The sequence below is a fragment of the Lepisma saccharinum genome, chromosome 23, assembly GCF_977018435.1.
Source record: "Lepisma saccharinum chromosome 23, izLepSacc3.1, whole genome shotgun sequence".
In the NCBI taxonomy this organism is placed as follows: Eukaryota; Metazoa; Arthropoda; class Insecta; order Zygentoma; family Lepismatidae; genus Lepisma; species Lepisma saccharinum.
In genome coordinates, this window is record NC_139251.1 from 38,185,211 (window position 1) to 38,203,664 (window position 18,454).

Below are 18,454 nucleotides of genomic sequence, written 5' to 3' on the forward strand. Positions count from 1 at the left end.
ACAAGCTATATTTGAGTTGGCTGTACTGATATTACCAGTAGTTCCAGCAGAAATTGTTTTTGAAATAGTTGAAGAAAAGGTCATGTAGAAATCTCCTAGGATAAGTGCATTTTTTAAAGGGAAATGTGTGGTAGATTACTTGTGTGGATTCATATGTTACTAAATTTTATTATCATTGTTTTATGTGCACAATAATTGTTATAGATTGATTGAGTTGGTGTTTTAAGTCCACTTTGTGCACAGTAAGGCTAATCGGGACTGGACCTGCAGTTTAAAGTGGGATCCAAACCACTATGTGCCTCCACCGGGTATTGAACCCAGGTTCCCTTGATTACAAGGCGAGGACGCTACCACTGCGCCATTGGGGAGACCCTAAATCATTATAGATTCATAGAGAAAACAATTATTTGTTAATCATTAGTCAGTACATTTCAAATATTACTTCCTTCTTCAACCAACAGTCAATTACTGTCTATTTTCTCTTCATATTATTTCCCTACATGTAAAGTTAATATTCTAAAATGTTTGTAAGTTGTATTCTAACTGTTAAACTAAAATATAGTGATCTTCATCCAGACATGTTCATGTATACTGATTGCCCTAATGGTTTGGTCTGAAAAATGTTTGTTCTTTCACTGGAAAGTCAGGGAATTTTGTTTTTATAAAATTGTAGACACTCTATTTCTCTTCTTAATTGTACACTCTTGTTCATATAAAATGATACATTTTATGAGGTTGGACAGTTGAAGTATGTACCAGTTTATCTGAACAGGAGTGTTCATAGTAGTGTGTTGTGATCACAGATTTCATGAAACCCTTGGGCTCAATGAATGTTTTCGTCTGTTAACGAAATAGATGTTGCACATGGTTTGAGCATGGCTTTATCTAAAAAAAAATATAAACACTTTTTACCTTCGTTGCTGTGAAGGAGAGATGTTCAGAAATTTTGATGTATTTGTATCAGGAGAAAAGGAAGCTGTGGTGAAGGAAAACAAGCGGCCACGGTCAGATTTGTCTACCACCATTTTGGAGCAGCTGACCACACCATTACAAGACTATGGACCAAGGTATCACCAAATGGAATCATCGGAAAGCTCCACTGGGAAAGCACCAGAGAGCAGTGGTTCACATCCACCTGATCCGGAACAGGAAATCAAGGTAGGTTTCCCTTTAATTTTGGAAAGTTTTTCAATTTTGATAACTAGAACAAAGGTACAGATTGTGTGTGTGTGTGTGTATCTCTATGCATGTTGTTTAACATTATTTAACATTAATAATACTAACTGAACTAGGGCTGAGCTGATATCATTTGAACTAGGTATGGGCATTGGAATCCGAATTGCAATACCTAAATCCAAAATTATCTGAATGTAATTGGTAGAGGCATGCATATTTCGTTTTTGACAAAAACACTAAATGTGAAATAACACATTGTAATGTTAATTTTTCATGTTTCTGAAAGGTGTGAGGTGCATTTTTCTACCCTGTTTTGTCACGAAAGAATGCGAAATAGACTCTTAAACAAGAAATTTAGAGTTTATTTACCGATGTGACACATTCTGAAGTCAGTTATCCTGTGAGTTATGCAATTCATGGAAAATTGATTAATTCTGCTATAGGTTTGAGAAGCAAAAATGAACCCTTTTATACAGGAATGAACTCAATATTCTCGTAACGACATAAATGTGTTATTACAAGGGATATGTTTATTTTGTTTAGTAAGTGCAGTTTTTAAATCAAATTTTGGACTATATTCACAATGTTAAAACCAAAATGTCATTTTATACACAATTTTTCACCGCTATAACAGCAAAATTTTATTTTATTTACCGTTTTTGAACCCTAAATTGATTGTTTTTATACTGAAATTTTTTTTTTTTTTACCAAAAATATGTGTCTCTAGAAATAGCATTGTAATGTTAATTTTTCATGTTTCTGAGGTGTGAGGTCCATTTTCCTACTGTGTTTTGTCACAGATATAATGGCAAAATGAACAGCAAAATGGGAAAATAGACTCTCAAACATGAAATTTAGTGTTTACTTACTGATGCGACACTTTCTGAAGTTTGCCTGAGAGTTGTGCAATTCACGGAAAATTTATTAATTCTGCTGTGAATATTTGAGAAGCAAGAATGGACCCTTTTATACAGGAATAAACTTAATATACTGGTAATGACATAAATGTGCTATTAGAAGTGATATGTTTATTTGTGTAGTAAATCAAATTTAGAATTATATTCACAATTTTAAAACCAAAATGCCATTTTTCATACCACTTTTTCACCGCTATAACAGCATAATATTATGTTATTTACCACTTTTGAACCTGAAATTGCCTCTGTTTTTGTACTGACATTTTTCTTTGTTATTTACTAAAAATATGTGCATCTATACATTAGTTACGATCTTAATATTATTTTTTGAAAACCAAGTGTATATTTGACATTTTAGTGTGAATTGTTATGCACATCTTGTGATTGTAGACTGGTGTTCTCAATAACTCGGCTTGTTCATCTTGCTTAATTACATCAGCATGTTGTTATTGCCTTGTAAATGGTAAGACCAACATGAATTTGTGTTAAAACTTCGTCGAGTAATTGCAAATGTAACCACCCCCTTCTGCCCAACCTCTTTTGACATATTTTGTTTTTGAAGAACAGAAGTGCATGAATGTCACTTGTTTTTAAAATATAAAGAACTGCTGCTAGTGTGATTATTTAATAATATTTTAATTCATATTAAGCCATTCTATTTGTCTCTCACAGAATTTGTTCATTGCGAAGAACATTGCAAGTCTACAAGCTCTCAAAGCAGGCGACACTTTGATCGACATGTGCTTGAATTTGCCCCATTTAGCTCGTTATATAAGCAAGTACAAGGATGCAGTGGCTAAGAAGGGCTTCAGCTTGCCATCCACACATGCAGAAGCAGTTTCTGCAAGGCAGAGGTATGTATTTTTTTATTTTTTTTTTATTAGTGTGTAACTGATATCACTTTCACTCAATACTGATACTAGTAACAGTACTCCTCTATCAATTCCCACTGGTACTAATACTTGGTGTCAGAATATTTATAAGTTATAAAATATCCATAATTTTACATACGATAATTATTTCATCAAAAAATTCATTTCTCTCGACCAACCTCTTGCCAAATTAATGAAAGGTGTGTATTTTGCTAAGTTTTCTGGGTAAGACTGAAAGTGTCATGTGTCGTTTTCGCAGACCCTGCGACACACCCTTAGTCCAGAAATATATTTGCAGGCATCGGTTTATTTTTTATGTATTAGTGTTATAGGCAGTGAATTGGTATAATTAGTTTTACTAGAGCGCTAGAAGTTGTTTCCTTAATTGAAATTGGTTTCAGGAGTTGTACTTTTAGATTTGTATCTGCCTTGGTTGGTTCAGTTACCTACTGGTCTTCAGTAACCACAAAATTATAGAAATACAGAGGTATACAACTCCCAGGCTACTCTACGCAGCCACACGTCTCCATGTGCGACGTGTGGTGTTCCCGGATTAGCAGCAAATCTTCTCCAGAAGATCCGTATCTATAAGAACTTTCAGCCTAAATATACCGGTAGAGGAGAAACACTCGCAGACTTACATATCCATGAATGAAACTAGATCCCTCTCATTGGACAGACATATTTATTTGCCACTAAACACAAGTATTTGGAAAATTTGACATGTTATAGACCCCAACAAACATATATACACTTTTAATATACAGCACACAGGAAAACAACTTTTTGCTACTTACAAGCTCTGGATCTCAGCTGATGTTTATACGTACACTTGTTTTACCTTATCTGGCCCTTTGTAGCGCACACACACACACACACACCATATTTTCGGAGATGGCTCTTTTTTAGGGGGAAACAGATTTTTGTGGTACACCGCACATGTTCCTAGACTTCCTGGATCCTCTCCTAGCTGTATGGGAGATTGTAGTTGGTGGATGGCAACTACAAGCATGGATTCGGATAGATTCCCTTGGCTATACACTCAACAGTCCTGCTAAGCTAGCCACGTGGCCTTAAGTGGGAAAAACTGAGATTTCAAACTGCACATTTTTCCGTTTTTATCAACTTTCTACATGCCCAAGTCCCGAATATTGGCAGAGGTAGCTTTTCCTGCTATTCTCTGTCCATTTACCTTTTACTAGGCATTCAAAGGACTATATATTACTATTACGGCAGTCCCTAGTGATATCAGGGCCGTTGTGCCCACTCGCGTAACTTAAACACAGCACGTTTATTTGCTCACGACCTTCTCTAGTCAAAATCCAACACAGAAGAGATGCGTGGGTCTTTACCTCACACATAATAAAGAAAGTTGGCTGCCTGCTTCATGACGGCATGCCTGGGAAGCTTCCCATTGGCTGGTTCAGGTCACCTGCAGCTTGGACCATGTAGTTCCAAGTCTGGCCACCAGGTGTCAGGCTAGGATGGGCGCTCTGTAAGTCTTTCGAGTGTTTTTACCAAAAACATAGATTTTTTTGGTTTTTTATGCGTATTTATGCTAAGTTACATGGTTGGTTTTTCAAGAAAAGGGAGTTATTCTACACCTACACAAATGTTATCTTGAAAATAACATAAGTAAATAGTAATTTTGTCTGATAAATAAATTAGAGCACATGGTGCACAGCATGAAAAATGCTTTTGGTATGTTGATAACAACGTATTTTGCCCTGAATTGCAGCTTTTATGTGATTTTAGGCTGTTTCTTAGGGTTTATGGGTATTATCATAATTTCAGCTAATGTTACTAGTAAACAAAATGGCTTCCTATGGCATTTTAGCCATGGTAGCAATGAGCCTTGCACTTCAGTGGAGTAGTGTGGTGTTTTGTTAGTATTTAGGGATGTATGCTCAATCCTTGATTGGTCATAATTTATTTTCTTCTTTTTTTTAAATGAAAGTCATTATTATTCTCTGTATTAGTCTCTTGCATTTAATGTAATACGTATTTGTTATGCATTGGTTGGGTTAATTTGAAAATGCTGTTGTATTGCTTGTAGCTTGGCACTTTGGTCTGAAAGCTCCCTAAGAGAGGTGTTGAAGAATATATGTATTCATATTTGAAAGAATTAATTGTTAATAATCCTTCTGTATTCTGCTCACATGTTACGATGAAACCGTCATTGGCCCTGTCGCAGTAGTGTTAATGCTTGCTGTGAGCGCACATTTGTTGCGGGTCTAATTAAGAAAACTCTATTTGTGCCAGAATTCGGCACGGAGTAGTAATTTTGTAGTATCTAATCCATGCAGGATGCAGCACTGTGCACTTTGGCAATTGTCAACAATTACGATTTAGTTGAGGGTGGGCCAAAATACTGTCTCCATACAAGTTTACTTTCAGGTTCTCATAAATTTCTGTATTCAGTTGTACTTTTCATTAGCTTTATTTTTTTTATTTTTTTTTTTGGAAGGCGTTTGTACTGTGTAACTCCAAACTGCACTACTATCATACCGTGTTAATGTATAACAGTGTTAACACCATAAATGGATCATCAAACATGCGTAAGATGTAATGAATCTTGTTGTATTTACAGCCTGCAGTGTGTTATGAATGACGTGAACATTACATGGAATGCATTGTCGCTTCCTGTGCTGGAACCTTTAACACCTGACAAACTGGAGAAGCTTAGTCTGATTACTATGGCATGTTTATATTGTGCAGTCTCCAATGCAACAGCCAGCAGTATCCTTGGAATTACATCAGCTGTTTCCCCAAAGGGTAACGTGAGGGAGGACGAGGTCGATAACTATGCCATAACCATTGTAGAGAAATCTCTTGAACTTTTTACATTGGTGTCGAATGTCATCAGAACATCTACAAGAGCCGGTGGACATGTAAGTGCTTTGTTCTTTTGTGTACTTATGGCATGTTCTTATTTTGGAATTGTAGCTTTCTTAGCGACGTGATTCAAACAAGTGTTCTCGGCTTACCATTCAGGTGAAATTGACACTAGCTTCCAACGTTTCGAGTGCATACATTGCTCTCATCATCAGGGAATGTAAAAAAATAAGAGACCAGTGTAGGGTTAAATGCACAACAATGATGGGGCGGAGCTTGGATGCTATCTTTCTATTGGCTCGCTCTGGATCCTGGTGTTCTTATTGGCTGGAAAAATATTATTGGCACCAAAATAATAGCTAAATCTGCGAGTTACTGGGACCGACTAGTAAAGGAAGCCATAGCCATTTCATGGGAAAGCACCAATCTCAACAGGGATGTGGGACTCCAGCTCAATCATGCCTGGAACCCACTCCTCCATAAAGACACGACACCAGCCAATAAGAACACCAGGATCCAGAGCAAGCCAATACGAATACCACATCGAAGCTCCACCCCATCATAGTCTTGTACTTAATCCTACACTGGTCTCTCTTTTTTCTTTTCCTTCCCAGCAATGTATGCGCTCTAAACGTTGGAAGCTAATGACGATTGAACCAGGCTGGTAACCTGAAAACACTTGTTCGAATGTTCTTATTTTGTGTACAGGTGTGTGTGTTTATCTGTTGCTATGAAATCTAAATTTCTTAACATTAACTGAAGAGAAATTCCCAGTCGAAGTAAATAATTGAAGAAATTGAAATGAACTTCAACGCAAATTATAAATGAAAATGACATTCTGTCTTAGATGGAAATAATATACGGGAATTCTAAGTGGTTTTTATTTTATTTTTCATGTGAAGTTTCATCCTGGTTTCCCAAAACTTTCTCAAGCCAAGGTAACCACACACACACACCTTTGCATGAACATGACTAGTCACGCTACACTTCTAAGGAATGTCCTTGCATTTTTCCACCTTGCTGTACTTACCCAGGTGTCACAACTGTAAAATAAAAATAAAATTATACTTAAAATTAGGGATGGGACCGATTAATCGGTACTCTATCGGTATTGGCCGATATAGGCATATCGGTGTATCGGTTTATCGGTAAAATTACCGATTATTTTACCGATCCGATATATCGATAAATATCTTATAATTTAGTGCAAAATTCTGCCATTTTGTTGTAATTTTTATGGATAATCTCCATGCCCTTGTTTCTAAAAAAGTAAATGTCTAAATATTCAACTTCTTTTGCACTGCAGTCACCTTGAAACACATATTTATTAAGGAGATCAATGACATTTCAGGTTCTTCAAGGACCATTTCTAATTTTATATCGGATCGGTAGAATATCGGTTATCGGTATCGGTAAATTTTATATCGGTACTTTATCGGTATCGGCCAAAATTTCATATCTGCCCATCCCTACTTAAAATAAAAACCACTTAGAATTACCATATGTATTTTTCCATCTATAAAAAGTGGTTATGTGAACCTTCAAGAAAAACGTAAAAAATAAAAGTTGTCACCAAGAATCTTGTACTAAAACTATCACATTTGTAAAATTTCATCACTAGTTTCTTAATGATAATAAAAATAGTTGTGAAATTTTTATTATTTTCCAATAAAAGTGAAATATATGACAAGTATATACTTACTGGCTAAATAAATCAAGTTTCTAGAAACTATATAATGCAGATGGGTATTTTTCATAATACACAATGGAGGCGCATGGTGGTTTGGATCCCACTTTAAACTGTAGATCCAGTACCGATTAGCCTTACTGTGTACAAAGTGGACTTAAAACACCAAATCAATCATAATACACAAATTCTGAAACCAAAGAAAATGTGGAGGTAAAGATCCTTCCAAGAGGGGCAACAATCTGGACCATAAATGTTTTGTATGGCTTTATAATAGTGTTGAGTTGGTGTTTTAAGTCCACTTTATGCACAGAAAGGCTAATCGGGACTGGACCTACAGTTTAAATTGGGATCTGAACCACTATGTGCCTCCACCGGTATGGCTTTATAAGTGTGTTTGGGTATGTGGAACTGTAACAGAGAGATCATTCAGAGAGTTACATAGTTCCTTTCTTTGTTGGAAATTAATCATGTTTATTTAAATTTCAGATTCTTCAAAATCACTTGTTGATGGGAGTGTGGGTACTTATAACTGGCTTACAAACACAACTCTCAGCTTCGAGCTTCATAGCTTCTGAGAAAACAAAGGAGGACAAAGGAAAATCCCCAAGCAAAGCTCGAGAGAGCTCAGGACGTGTAAATCTCATGAAAGTGTAAGATAACTATTTTCATTTAGAAACTTCCTATGTCATTTGCTGGGAACATTCTTGTTAAAAAATGTACCCAAAATGCATAAACAGCATGATATGAGACACTTTAAATGTTTGTCTGAGCTTTCAACTCCATCTTGGAGTCGTCATCAGGGCTGGTGAAGGGATTGTAAAGAAGATGCAGTCGTAGTATTGGAACCTCCATCCGAGATGGAGTCGTAAGCTCGGACAAACTTTTAAAATGTCTCTTATCCTGCTGTTTTTTTTTATTGTTTTTTTTATAACTAGAATTAACTATTTTCATTGCTGTGGGATATTTTAATGTTACATAAAGGTTATTACTAGAGGCACATATTTTTGGTAAATAAAAATGCAAATTTTTGGTGCAAAAACTGAAATTTCGGGTTCAAAAGTGGTAAATAAAATAAAATTTCGGTGTCATAGTGGTAAAATATCGGATCAAAAGTTGTATATAAAATGATATTTTGGTTTTAAAATTTTGAATATAATCCTAAGTTTGATTTAAAAGCTGCGCTTATTACACAAAAGAAACACATCCCTTCTAATAGCACATTTATGTTAAGTTTATTCCTTTATAAAGGGGTCCATTTTTGCTTCTCAATATTTACAGCAGAATTAATCAATTTTCCGTGAATTGCATAACTCACAGGATAATTCAAAGTTCAGAAAGTGTCGCATCGGTAAATAAACGGTAAATTTCATGTTTAAGAGTCTATTTCACATTTTGCAGTTTATTTCGTGACAAAACAGGGTAGGAAAATGAACCTTTACACCTCTTTAAAACATGAAAAATTAACATTACAATGTGTTATTTCACATTTTGTGTTTTCGTCAAAAACAATTTATGCATGCCTCTAGTTTTTACTTGTAACATTGTAACATAAAAAAAGTAAAGTAAAGTGCTCCCCTGTGCTTAGCACCACGCCATGAAGGTATATAGGGGGTGTGGGGGTAACGCCCCACACTTTCTTGATCCGGTCATGAGTGGGGGTGATGTGATCAGCATCACACCCCTGACCGCCTTTACCCACCAGGGTTTCCCCCAGGTACCCATGTTATTCGATGCTGGGTGGGTGCCGGGGCCGCTTCCAACATTAGAAAAGTTCCCAGATTTGAACCGGCCGGGGATCGAACCCGGGACCTTGAGCATGGTAGTCAGACGCGTTAACATTAAATGTGGCAATCACAAATGCACAACTCAGTGTAATAGAAGCATATTTAGTGATACACAAGTTCTAGCATGAGAGACAAGTCAAATAAGGGGAAGAAATGATTAATCTGCTTTGTTTCAAATAAAATTTTTAAAATCTCAGGTTATATTTCATTGAACAGTATTTGCATTATCAGTATCAATGTACCTGTTTGTAAAAATAAAGTTTTAAAATGTGCATTTTGTCATTTTGTCATAAGGCAAAAATCATTATATCCATATTCACGTGTTAATAACTTGAGATACCGATACTCTTACTTATTCCGATACTTGTAAATTGCAATAATTAAGAATTTGTTCAAAATATTAATCAGTATTATTCTGCAATTATATGCAACAAATTACCAAGAAATTTGCTTTAAAATGTTCAAAAATTACAGCAGAATATGAAAATAGATGTAATTACAACATATATAGGATTTCGGGCAAAATAAAATAAAAGTTCGAATTTTGCATAATTTCCAGCATAATTAAACTACGTAAAAGTGTCACGTGGCATTTTTGCAGACCTCATGAAAGACCAATATGCTGGAAAAGTATCGGGTTGTATTGGTAGGTTTTTCAACTGATACTTTCCACTCAGCCCTAGTGAAAATGCCATTGGTGCATCACAAGGAGAAATATTTTTAATTTAATGTGCAAAGTCAGTAAGCAATTGTCTTAATGCATGTGTTGCATTAATGCACTAATGCAATGAACACAGAACGCTACGACATGGCACAAGGGGTCCTGGGTTTGAATCCTGGTCTGGGCATGGTTGTCTCTGTTAGTGTCCCTTCATCAGTTTCATTATACCACTCATCACTCATCCTCATTGTTGCGATTAGCCAAAACTGGCAGAAAACCGATGCTAAATAACCAAAATCAAATCATTAATGCAATGAAATTAATTTCTACTGTTACTATGAGATTTACTGTGCAAATTGTTGCAATTCATCGTTAGAGAAAATGCTCTGATTACAGTTAACCAGGTTGTTGTTCATTCAGTACAATTGTGATTATAAGAAACAAGAGCTCTATCCTGATATGTATTTTTTTTCCCTTCAGTCAGCAAGGGTTTGGAGTTCTGTCAGTGGCACTAGCATCGCAAGCTCTGACCATGATGTCTGCCCTGCTGGATGACCTCCAAGTGGAAGTGTCTCAGGACTTGAAGGTCCAGGATTTGGAGAGTGAAGTGGAACCAGCAAGCTTAGATATTCTCGGGCATTACTCGGCTTTGCAAAGAGCTTCCAAGTTCTTGAGTGCCGCACCTCTGAATCAGCTGTTGTTTTACCTGGCAACTATCAGCTATAGAAAGGTAAGTTATTTCTGGCAGTGGTACATTTTTAAATACTCCATCTCAATGGGTTTCTTGAGCATAGAGTTAGCATGTTCAGTGAGCCAGACAACTTCAAGCCATCTTACAGACTTTGCGCAATTATGATTTGTCGGGTGCAAGTGGTATCACATCTTGCAATAGTAAGAGCATCTGGCCATTCAGACAGCTTACGGCCAGTCACCTGACAGCCAGAGCAAGTGAAGAAAAACTTGTCTTGTTTTGTCAGCAGATAATCTTACAAGATGGCTGCCATAGTGTGGGTATGGCTATCCTATTTGCCATAGTCTGACAACATTCTTTGCATTCTAGGCAAGTATACTACACTTTGAAATTTTTTAAATGTTATTTTTAAGATCATTGTTGTATATCAAGATCATGTATACTGAATATCTTATCTTGCCTACTTTCAAACAGTGGAGAGCATGACTTCCAATGTACGATTTGTATAATACAATCTGCATTAATGAATGCTAAGTATGTATTTCACTGTTTTACAAACTGTATTTATGTGTACAAAACAGGGTTATATCTACAGTGGGTCTGGGACCCCTACATCCCATTCCTGTGTACATTTAGTGTAATTTTAGCAGTAATCATGTACATGTAATACCTCTGATGCAGAAGTGGAATTCCTATTTACCTAAAGTAAAGCCGAATATAAACAAAAACCATGAGACTTTAACCAAAACTTTAAGTATGCATGTGCTTATGAATCAATGCACATGTATTTACAAATTTTGGGTAGCATGTGAAACACTTCTGTGGTTTTATGAAAGTAACCTATCCTACAATGTTAGTCTTCATTCAGTTGGTACAAGGGTTTTAAACATCTCCACTGTGTACTGATACATCCAATTACATAAGAAATAATTGTTTTTTGTGCATTTATATGTTCTGCAGTTATATTTTATATGCATTTCAGGCATGCACACTAAAGCGCATCCAGAAGCACCCTCCTGAGGGAGACACATTCAGTACCTCTGACTCCACAACCTACTATGAAGATGATTTCAGCTGCTCAGATGAAAGCTCTGCAGAAGATGGTAAGAATTCCAACTTGTGATATTTTGTAAAAACCTGAGTAAAATGCAATATATAAAGCAGTGAAACGCATTTTAAAAAATGGATTATGTTAGTAGCATATATTATCTGTTGTCCCGCACCATGGCCATTCGGTGTATGGTGTCATCCTTTGGGCTCCGGTTACAGTACGTGTGCAGGTTTGAGTCTCCTGGGAGAAGCCTAAAAACTTTTCTCCTGAAATTTCGGCCTGTGTATGGGACCGGAGACCACCCACCATCGTGAGGAAATTTGTGAGCTACAGATGAGTAGCAACATCCGATCATGAAAACCTATATCATCAATTGGGGGATCATCGTGGTGACCACAAGGCAACCTGTAATTTGTTGAATGATCTACCACATTGGGTGAGAGAGAGAGAGAGAGAGAGAGTATGAGGAGGTGGTAGTGAGGCCAGCAGTAGGTAGGTAGGTCTGGGCTCTCTCACTCACTCACTCTGTTATATTATCTGTTGCTCCTGAGCACCCAGTTACCAGATGTTTGTGCAAAATATTCACTTCTACATGAAACTCTTTCTTCTTTGTAGTAGTTCCAGAATTCCCTGTTAGTATTTTCAGCAGAGGAGTTATCACATACTGTGTTCTAATTTTTTTGAATAAAGTTTGTGTAATCATTCGTTACTAAATACTAGGGATGGGACCGATTAATCGATACTCTATTGGTATCGGCCGATATAGGCATATCGGTGTATCGGTAAAATTACAGATTATTTTACCGATCCGATATGTATAAAAAAATATCTGATAAATTAGTGCAAAATTCTGCCATTTTGTTGTAATTTTTAAGGATAACTTCCGTGCTCTACTTTCTAAAAAAACTAAATGTCTAAATATGCAATTTCTTTTGCACTGCAGTCACCTTGAAACAATTTATTAAGGAGGTCAATGAACCTTTCAGGTTCTTCAAGGACCATTTCTAATTTTATATCGGATCAGTAGAATATTGGTTATCGGTATCGGTAAATTTTATATCGGTACTTTATCGGTATCGGACAAAATTTCATATCGGCCCATCCCTACTAAATACATTTTTGTGTACCTTTTCTTAATTTTGAACTTTTAAATAAAAAGGATTTCCAATTTTATTCTGGGTCATTCAAATATAAGGGTCTTGAAAGGTGTTGCAATGTTGTTATAAATTTTACATTTCCCCTTCTGCAATTGAAGCTTTTTTCTAACTAATCCTCTCTTCCCAAAGGGGATGTCTATAAACTGTTGCACACTTCTTTGTCCCCCTTTCTCTCCCTCACTCTTTGACCCATTTGCTCTTTTCCACACCTTCATAGCTGAGATTGTGAATCTGTGGGGCCCTATCACAACTTCTTCACCTCGTATACCTTTATCGCATGTTGCAATGTGCAGGGTGGAGCTTTGTCCTTTTTTAAAATATACTCCTGTCTAGAAAGCATAAGAACAGTGATAAAGGGTCTGCCTCATCCACTGATAAAATACCTCATGACAGACTGCATGCTTTAGATTTATTTTAATGTACATAGTAAGTATTACAAGTGCATAATACTGTTGGAACAATTACGTTGAGTGCATCTATTTACTTTTACTATGCAGATGATGATAGTGAACCAATCCTTGGGGTGTGGTTTGAAGAGACAATAGCACCCAGTGAAAGTAGTCCAGCTCCTGCACCAACAACTCAGACCAATACAGAGACTCCAGATGCAAATTCAAAATCGCCGCAGCAACAAGCTATGGACACAAACAGTATTGTTCCAGAAAAGGGAGAACCACATGGGGTAATGCTTCATAATTTGCACATTTCTAAGCTGGAGTTGATAATTTAGTTGCCCTTCGTGATTGTTGATGCAAATGGAAGGAAATAATAAACACTTACCACGTTCAAAGAAAATTTCTACATTTTGCAGCAAGCCTAAATCCACCCAACTACCTCCGTCAACCAACACATCCTCCTATAAATGCTGGGAAAGATCATACATATTGGTTATGCATGCTACCATAATGTCTGGACTGAACCAAGCCACTCTGTAACCAATCTTTATAACCACCCTCTCAATCCTAACCACATATCTTTTGACAATTTCTATCTGGCCCACCCACCATGCAGAAAATGATAAAACACTGATGAATGTGCCTTTTGGTCCAGTGTGTGTTGCACTCTTCTCCCATTACCTATATACACCACAGTATGCCATCTTTGTTTCTCTTGTAAACATGTGGCCAAGCTTATAAATAAAATATACAAATTCCCATTTTGTGTGGTAACCGTTTACTTCCTTGTGTGTGTGTGTGTGTTTAAAAGAACTGAACAGATTACATAATTGATTGACCAGTATATCACTTTATCGGTAAAATTATCTATATTTTTAAGGATCATATAGTTTTATAACAGTCTGCAAAATTCTGGTATTTTATTTTTATGAATGTACCGTATAGTGCGCGTACGTGTATAATGCGCACTCTGGTTTTGGATGGGTAAAAGTGACAAAAAATATATCTCGTATATAATGCGCAGTACAATCTAGTTTCAAGAAATGGCTTTCTTAGTTGTATGTAAAGCTGTTGTTATGCTGATCAAGAGTGAATGACGTCATACCTATTCAATTGGTCATTCCTTCTTTTTCAAAATATACTTTTTCTTTCCGTGACTAATGTAACATTTATACAAGGCACATTCAGGACCTTCCAAATAGCAGTTAGCAGCACAAGATTTCTTCCATTAAGGAATTTACACACTCCATGTATGTCATATTATTTGGCCAGTAATACATTTTAATTTTTATTACCTTTTTCCTTATGTTTTCTTTCATCCAAAGTACCATAAAAATCAGAACGTTTCTTCATTTTTGAAGAACTTATTTCAACCGCATTTCACATTATTGTCGTTATCTTGTATAGAATACTGTTTCCGTATTCAGAAACTGCAGGATTCAAGCTTTACAACGATATATAACATGATAGGGTTCCATAAACATGAAAAATTATTGCAAGTGTCCCAAAATCATGGAACCCTGTGCGGTTTCATGTTGGCTGTCTGAATTATTTTGTGCATAATATGCACCACAGCTTTTGGGGGCCAAAATTTTTGGAAAAAGTGTGCATTATACATGAGTAAATACGGTATATGCTAATATAAAGACAAAATGTGTGAACGTATCCGCATACCTATTTTTTTTATTCAGTTAATTTTGATGATCACTGTCTGCAGAACAAGTTCAAATCTGGATAGCGACAGTGGTGACTGAAATTAATCAAATCAAATAAACAGGTACGTGAATACTTTGCATGTTTCATGTGTATATTAATATCTTATTGCATCTAAAGTCCTGTGACATGAATGTTGAGTACCCTTGTTTTGTAATGCAAGTGACTAAATATTTTTTTTTTACTTCTATAGAGCCATTTCTCTTGCCTGGTTACATGCATTAATTTAGGAGGTGAATAAATCCATTCACTGTTTTTTGGAGTATTTGCAAATATTGGTATTAGCAAAAAGTTGATATTGATTCATGCCTTATACTACAGTGGAACTCTAATTTTACCCACATATTATGCATGGGAAAATTATGTAATCAAATTTGAGGTCCTTGTAACAGATAAACTGATAACTGCAGTTGGACTAGTGAGAATAAAAACAATTCCATTCTTGTTGACAAAAGCCTGAATTTGTTCCAATATTCAGTAAAAGGTGTTGCTGGTGTGTTTGCAAATGTAAAGATATTCAGTGGTATTTTGTAGTTGTACGAGGTGCATCCAGAAAGTAAGTTTCCCTATTTTTTTAAAAAAAAAACACAACACAGTTTCAGGAAACCAACAGGTACAGCAAAGGTTCAGCTATTTTTCAACATAGCAACCACCAGAATTGAGACACTTGTCGTATCGTGGTATCAACTTTCGATCCCACTGTCGTAGAACTCTGCCGCCTGTGAATGGAACCAGCGTGTGACAGACGTCTTCAGCTCTTCGTTGTTGCCAAAACGCTCACCGGAGGACAGGAATTTCTTGAGGTGCAAGAAAACGTCAAAATCGCTGGGAGCCAAATCAGGACTGTAAGGTGGATGATCAAACAACTCCCAGCCAAATTCTGTCAAAACAGCTGCTGTGTGCCGAGCCGTATGTGGACAAGCATTGTCATGGAGGAGCACAACACCTGCAGTAAGCATGCCACGCCTCTTGTTTTGAATAGCACGTCGCAATTTCCTTAGTGTTTCACAGTAATGGTCAGCGTTCACCGTTTCACCTCTGGGGAGGAAGTCAATGAGCAAAATGCCCTTCCTGTCCCAAAACACGGTGCACATCACTTTCTGTACCAACAACGTCGGTTTGAATTTCTTCTTGACCGGAGATCCACTATGCCGCCAATGCATTGACTGCTGCTTGGTTTCCAGGGTGAAGTGCGAAATCCACGTCTCATCGCCCGTGATGATCCTGTCGAGGAAATCATCGCCGTCATCATGGTACCGTTGCAGGAATGTCAGTGCTGCTGCTGAACGTTTCATTTTGTGTTCGGGTGTCAGGTTTTTCGGCACCCACCTGGCACACAATTTTTTGAACAGCAGGCGCTGCGTGACAATCTCATGCAACACGGATCGCGATATCTGCAGAAAAAGGCTACTCAACTCCGTAATCGTGAAGCGACGGTTCTCTACGATGCGCTGCCGCACCAGCTCAACCAGATCATCAGTGATGAGGGACGGATGCTCACTGCACTCTTCATCATGGACACTTTGACGACCTTCCGAAAACTGCAGACACCATCGACGCACCATCTGCTTACTCATAATGTTCGGCCCATAGACCTCGCAGAGCTGACGATGAATGTCAATTGGCGCAATGCTTTGTGCATTCAGGAACTTTATCACCGACCGAACCTTGCATGCGGCGGGAGAAGGAATACGAGCTTCCATTTCGGACCACTGCTGCCTCGCTACTGGCATGCAGTGGGAGAAGGAATACGAGCTTCCACTTCGGACCACTGCTGCCTCGCTACTGGCGCCGGGCGGGATCTGTCCGCCTGGCATATGATTGATACGTCTTAGCTCTGCTGCGCATGCGCAATTTACACGGCTCATTATGTTTACTTTCACGGGAAAAAAATAGGGTAACTTACTTTCTGGATGCGCCTTGTAGTATATCTGGACCTAATTTTACCTTCAGACCAAAGTTTTTGAAGTTTAGTCATCCAGAGGTCGGCTATGTAGAAGTAATGATTTTAATGAATTTTACTTACATAAAATTGCACGTTTGTAAGTGTAGATAACAAAATACGACACATGTGGAAGGTTATGTTAATTGTTTGCTTTTCTCATTGCAGTATATATCCCTGGCATCCCATATATTCGTGTTCATGAACAGACATTTCCTTGGAAGTGAATCACCCTATATTAGGAAGTACGTGCAGTCTGGGATAACAGAGCAGCAAATGGTTATACTGGCTGCAATCATCAGAGATTTAGATAGAGAGACATCACGCACAGAAACAGGTTAGTTTCCGTTCAGTTCTGATAGTTAAATTTAGGCAAATTGCGATCCGCGCAAGAGACAAAAGAAGTGGGAAGACCGACGATAGATTTGGGAGTCGGATGGCTTTGTCTACGCGGCTGGTCCAGGGATACGTGCCTCCAGGTTACGTTGCCGAGTGGTAGGAAGGATGAACCTAACCTACTCACCCACCTTGGGCTTCATTGAACCCGCAAAACTACCTGGCTATGCAACCTGGACGCACCTATCCCCGTGCAGCTCTACGCTGTCCTCCAGTGACCATTAACATGGAGGATGTCCCCAATAGACCAGCATCCATTCCGAGGAGTGATTGCTGGTTTATCATAGGGACTTTCAGCCTATTTATTCCGGAGCGAGAAGTACGCTTCCCGGACTTACCCGCCCAAATATGAATTGATAAATCAAGATGTTGGAAAGACACATTTAATATTCTGATGTTATCACAATTAACTATACACAAACACTGCACAAACTTATAGGTTCGCTTTTACACTTAGAACCAACAAATGGGTAACAAAAAGCATGGTACTTACATATCCTGCATTCACCTCATCACACATGGGCCTTAAAACAAACACTTTTCACTCCAACTATAAATGGGGGAATTTCTGGTGGGTTTTCACTAAAAATATAGCGGTATCTTAAGGCATATGGGTATTGGCTTGCACATGAACTGTTTCAGGGAGCTAAATCACAAAGGATGGACCGAATAATCGTGGATGTCTTTGGATACAAAGCATCATGGTTTCCTGACGGCTCATTGCCCTCACCATGTGGTATTGAAAATTTCCGAATTTTCATGGATATTGGTTTTATGCACTTTAAGGTACTTCAAGTGCTGTAATTCGTCCATATTATACACTACAGGGCTGTTTCCCAGCACTTAGTGGATATTCCACATGTTAGAACACAAGGGCTTCTCCTTTGTCCTCTCTCCACTGGCCTACACTGGCCCAAAACTTGGAGCGATGTTAACTATCCTAACTATCAACACAGAGTGAAATCAAGATGGCTTCCTCACATGTTAGAAGCTATCACAGTCTCATTGTCTGGTAGCCACGCCCATGAAGCCATCTGATTGGTTCACAGCATCTTGGGTTACTTGCCTTTATCTAGTACCTTGAGAAGTCCAATAGATGGCAGTCCAGTCAGGGCTAGTTCCACTGACTCTCACCAGATGGCTCTGGTGCTGTGAGACCGATTGTCTTTTGTCC

General features: G+C 37.7%; 1 protein-coding gene across 3 annotated transcripts in view; it reads left to right on the top strand.

Moving 5' to 3' along the window:
• The window catches only part of poe (E3 ubiquitin-protein ligase-like protein poe), a 206,180-nt gene that overhangs the window by 13,296 nt on the left and 174,430 nt on the right, over positions 1 to 18,454 (top strand). For all 3 annotated transcript variants that reach the window (XM_083109941.1, XM_083109943.1, XM_083109942.1), the window contains exons 4-11: positions 965 to 1,158; positions 2,766 to 2,947; positions 5,556 to 5,856; positions 7,977 to 8,140; positions 10,416 to 10,665; positions 11,609 to 11,729; positions 13,332 to 13,516; positions 17,053 to 17,221. In XM_083109941.1, coding sequence (XP_082966067.1) covers positions 965 to 1,158; positions 2,766 to 2,947; positions 5,556 to 5,856; positions 7,977 to 8,140; positions 10,416 to 10,665; positions 11,609 to 11,729; positions 13,332 to 13,516; positions 17,053 to 17,221 — 1,566 coding nt within the window. The remainder of the gene's footprint in view (positions 1 to 964; positions 1,159 to 2,765; positions 2,948 to 5,555; positions 5,857 to 7,976; positions 8,141 to 10,415; positions 10,666 to 11,608; positions 11,730 to 13,331; positions 13,517 to 17,052; positions 17,222 to 18,454) is intronic.